This window comes from Sturnira hondurensis, unplaced genomic scaffold (genome assembly GCF_014824575.4).
Source record: "Sturnira hondurensis isolate 20B ecotype Veracruz unplaced genomic scaffold, ASM1482457v3 Scaffold0009733, whole genome shotgun sequence".
Classification (NCBI taxonomy): Eukaryota; Metazoa; Chordata; class Mammalia; order Chiroptera; family Phyllostomidae; genus Sturnira; species Sturnira hondurensis.
Window position 1 is genome coordinate 4,833,447 of NW_028082364.1, and position 4,816 is coordinate 4,838,262.

Sequence of the window (4,816 nt, forward strand, 5' to 3'; positions counted from 1 at the left end):
TTCCATGGCAACTTAATGTCAGAAGCCTACGGCAAAACTCTTGAAATTTATTTTCAGACACTGTTCTTTAAGAGTGGGCATGTGGATGCCAGCTGATAATCCTATTTTCAAGTTCTTTTTGTTGTGTTTAGATTTCTACTCATCAAGTGATTACTGGGTACCTGACTAGGTCAGGCACGGTGCTGGTGGGCACTGGGCACATAACGTGGGCAGGACAGGAACGGCGCCGGCCTGAAGCTCCGTCACCTAAGGAATGCTGCAGGGCCCTGGCTGGACCGGTCGGGGGGTTAGAGTGTCACCCCAGTGGCGCCACAGTGGCAGGCTCGATCTCCAGGCAGGGCACATGCAAGAATCGACCACTGGATGGATAGAGCGGAAACAACAAACCGACGTTTCTCTCTCTCCACCCGCCCCACTTCCCCCCCCCCTCAGATTGATTTAAAACAATGCTGTTGGTATTTCTGAGAGAACCTCCTCATTGATGACGCTAGCCGAAGTGCCACGCGGGGGTATATTCGGGGCAAACCGACGATGCCTGTGCGGGCTATATCACACAACGTCTGAGGCCTTTGTCTAGAACTCCTGGTTGTTCGCTTCTAAGCCGTCGAATATTTCTGATTACAACATGGAAATGGTTTTTGACCTTAAAAAAACTCCTTCAGCAAAAAGGAGGAAATTCTGATGAACCCTGAAGATATTATGCTCAGTAAGACAAGCCAGCCACCACAAGACACGCACACTAGGACTCCGTTTGGAAGAGGGGTCTAATGCAGTCAGACTCCGAGAGACGGTGAGCAGAACGGTCGTTACCAGGGGCTGGGGGCAGGGAGGGTGGGGAGCTCTGATTCAGCGAGTTCGAGAGAAAGTTCTAGAGACCCGTTGTGCAACCAAGTGCAGAGTTAATGCCACTGTATTGTAGGCACACCCCAAAGTGATTAAGATTACAAATTGCATGTTATGTGTTTTAACCACAATTAAAAAAAAAAAAAGTCTGGCACAGCCCTGCCTGTACAGGGGACGAAATTAACGCCTGTACCTGAGAGCAGAAATCGGCTTGCAGGCTCCAGTCTGGGCCTCGTGTTTTTTCTGCAGATTTTAGCTGTTGGGTTAGGAGAGGTGGGTGGCTCCCCCCTTATTGCCTTTTTGGGGTGTGCAATTTCAGATACAATGGGGAGATATCCAAGTCAGGACTTTTTTGGGACGTCACCTACCCAGGGCCATCTGTTTGCTGGACAAGTCCCGCACGTCCCAGTGACACACGGACCTCGTGTCTCGACTCTGAGGCTGGCTTCCCATGGCTGCGGTTTTTCAGGGGTTGACAACAGACCTGCTTCAGGTGGCAGCCACCAACCTCTGGGGCGCCCTTTGTAGTTGACAGAGCAGCCCCACATGGGTGTGCCTCATTTCAGCCTCAGTCTCCTCTTCACCGGGCCTCTAGAATCTTCTCCAGGCTTTGCCAGAGGGGTTCATTTGAAGAACTGAAGCCTTAGTTAAGATTGGTTGAGGTTTGTTTTAAAAAAATTGGCTGTTCCCATCCACATTCCCTTGAGATATAAATAGAAAAAAAAAAGAGGTTTAGTTCACAAGGCAAGACATCCGAGCTACATCCACTTGATCCTTGAAGAGGAAATCTAAGAGGTCCTTACTATCACTTTTTCAATCCTATATAAGGTAGGTCAGTAAGGCAGCAAAAGCACACCTTTTTTTTTTTTTTTTGCTCCTTCAACTCTTTCTTCTGATTCTTCTTGGGGGACAATCTAAAACGGTGAGTAGCTGGTGGTCCTGCCAGACCCCAGACTGCTCTTTCCTACGTGCGTTCCTGTCGGGCTGGTGTGTGCTGCGCCCAGATCTCTCTCCCCCCGGGAGGACTCTGGGGTCCAGCAGACGGGCCTCTCACGTCTCCGACTCCCGTCCTCCCTGGAGAAGTGGCATCCCTTCCGCAGAAGGCCCGTCGGAGCTCTACCCTTTGTCACTGGACTTTGCAACCTGTGTCCCTCTGGCTGGCGCAGGGAGATGCCGCCGAGATCGTAGTGTGGCTGACTTCTGAATGGAAGGCAGGGGCTTATACAGTGATCAGTTATGTAAATACAATTGCCAGAAGAAAAGGAAAGCAAGTCGGTCTGTAGGTTACAATTCTAATTTCATCTTTGGGGCGTGTCCAGGAGAGGGCCCTGAGTCATAGGGGGCTGGGATCTTTTCAGTTTTTGGTTTCCAGTTGGATATTCTGTCTCATCACTTAACACCATGCTTGTCACATTCCAAAAATTCTCAGCCAACGCTCCGTTTCCGGGGGCCAAAGAGGGGGCACTGCCCCCAGCCGTGCCTGCTCCCCTCGCCACTTACCAGCTGTCGCTCGTTCCGTGTGCACAGGTGGACGATGAGCATCACAGACGTCCTCAGTGCGGACGACATCGCGGCGGCCCTGCAGGAGTGCCAAGGTAAAGCGTGCCCGGGGCGCCGGCGGGTTTCTCTCACGAGGTCGCCCTTCCGGCAAAGCCACAGAAAACTCACGGGGTCAGAGGATGAGACGGTTATTGATTAACTAAGGCTACGGGGATAGGAAATCTGAGCACCTGGTGACCTTTCTGTGAGGCTAAAGACACCGACGGCAGAGGAGGGGACCGGCAGCCGCCACGGAGCCGTCTGACCCTGGTTGGCGGCCGTCCCCTTGCCAGTGGTCCTGTTGTCTCAGAGACACAGCCTGTGAAACGGGTGGGGTGGGGGACATGGGCTGGGGGCAGAGGGACAAGTTACGTGGAGAGGGACAGCTGCACCGCGGCCGCCAGGAGATGATGCCCCGTCTCGGCTGCTTAAAAACCTTCCAACCAGCCACAGCCCTCTTTGTCTTTGGAAAACAAAAAAAAACCAACAGGCGAAAAACCCTTTTCTTTTGAGCAGAGCATCCCAGTCGCTCAGTGGTGTGGTGAGAAGTATGTTTAAGGACCCATGATTTCAGCACCTCGGCTCAAACACAGGGTGGGATCCCACGGGCGCCAGAATAACCCACTGTCTGTTCTTCAGACCCAGATACTTTCGAACCCCAGAAATTCTTCCAGACATCAGGCCTCTCTAAGATGTCGGCCAGTCAGGTGAAGGATGTTTTTCGGTTCATAGACAACGACCAGAGTGGATACCTGGATGAAGAAGAGCTTAAGTAAGCTCTGCAATATCGGTGGCGGGGCTGGGGTGCAGGGGAGGCCAGTCTGCCCAGTGTCCCTTCCATGGCCAGCCTGGATGCCGGTCATTCAGCAGAGCTCCCAGAGAGGGAAGATGGCCGTGTAGCTCGGTGGCTTGGGCCTCAGCCGGCAAACCCAAAGGTTCCCGGTCGGGGCACATGCCTGGGTTGTGGGCCAGGTCCCTGGTCGGCGGCCTGTGAGAGGCAACCGATCAATGTTTCTCTTTCACATCGACATTCCCCCCTCTTTCTCCCTTCCTTCCCCCTCCCTAAAAATAAATAATTACAATCTTTAAAAAAAGGTGGGGGGGAAGGACCTGAGTCAGTTGGCCACACATCTAAACACAGGCACCTAAGACTGGAGGTGCACAAATTCACTCGTTTTAGGGCTTGGGTGGTTTTTTTTTTTTTGGTAAATGGACTTATCAACAAAACCCTGAAAAAACTTTCAGAAACCAAATGGCCACCAATACTCTCTGCAATGAACGAACCCTGTGCTGGACGAGACTTGACCCGGCTACCACGGTCTGCTGCGAACAGATGCTCAGTTTGCCTCAACAGAAAGGGCAAGGGCAAGGGCAAGTGGGGAAGTGTGGGCCCTTCGGAAACCTCCCTGTGGTCTATGTCATCCTGCAGGTTTTTCCTCCAGAAGTTTGAGAGCGGTGCTAGAGAGCTGACTGAGTCAGAGACCAAGTCCCTGATGGCGGCCGCGGACAGCGACGGGGATGGCAAAATCGGGGCCGAGGGTACGTGCGCACCTGCACTTGGCATGACTAGCTCGGGGAGCATGTGGGGGCCGAGACCAGCCAGCCGTGAGTTCAACGCCCCCTTTCTTATCCTTGCGGAGCCTCAGCCTTCTCACCTGTGAGATGGGACTAAAGTGGGGGTGCAGATGATATGGGGAGAGACCCTGACAGAGTGCCTGGGGGGTACCGTAGAAGCTGGCCCGCTGGTCACTGTCTACGAACCAGAAAACACCCTTCACCTGACTAGGGCACTAGCTGGTTGCCTGGCCAATTACTTGCAAGACAGCCTGATGTACCTCGGAAATGGTGTCAGGAGTTTCCGCCAGGGTATGTGAGCCCCTCTGAATAAGAGTAGGGCTGACATTCTCAAGAGTGTCTCATACCACAGGGTCTATCGTCTGGAGGGGGAGGGCCTCTTAGCATCCAAGAGTTTTAACAAATATGTTTATTGGATATTCGTCCACCAAATGGGAGCTATCAGCCAGGGAACGTAAACCAAGTCAAACCGCATTTACGGAGTCTTCTGTGTGCAGAGCCCGGCATTGAAATGGTAGCATAGTTGCAAGGCTATAGAATTGTTTTAATCTGATTTTGTCCCATTGTCTGCGTGCTCTTTAGCTACATTGTGCTTGCCAATGTGTGGTCCTTATGGTGGTATTAATTTGAAATTAAAAACTGCTACTTTAGATCCTTATTTTAAAAACGTACTCAGAATGATGCCACTGTCAATTACACAGTGGGAGTTAACGAAGCTTCGAAAAATAACTCAGAAAAAAATGGTTTAGGCAAGGGAAGATTGATTTACTTAAACCTGACCATGCAAGACTTCCAAATGGGCAAAGCTTACTAATAAATATGAAATAAATGCCCAGTTTTCAATCCCTATCTATAGCAT

The 4,816-nt window shown here is 51.6% G+C and overlaps 1 protein-coding gene across 1 annotated transcript; it reads left to right on the plus strand.

Annotated features, from left to right (window-relative positions):
* Positions 1-2,377: 2,377 nt before the first annotated feature.
* Positions 2,378-4,256, plus strand: OCM2 (oncomodulin 2). The gene is made up of 4 exons (XM_037057722.1): positions 2,378-2,438; positions 3,022-3,154; positions 3,812-3,921; positions 4,114-4,256. The coding sequence occupies exons 1-4, from the start codon at positions 2,378-2,380 to the stop codon at positions 4,254-4,256; spliced, it is 447 nt and encodes a 148-aa protein (XP_036913617.1).
* Positions 4,257-4,816: the final 560 nt, after the last annotated feature.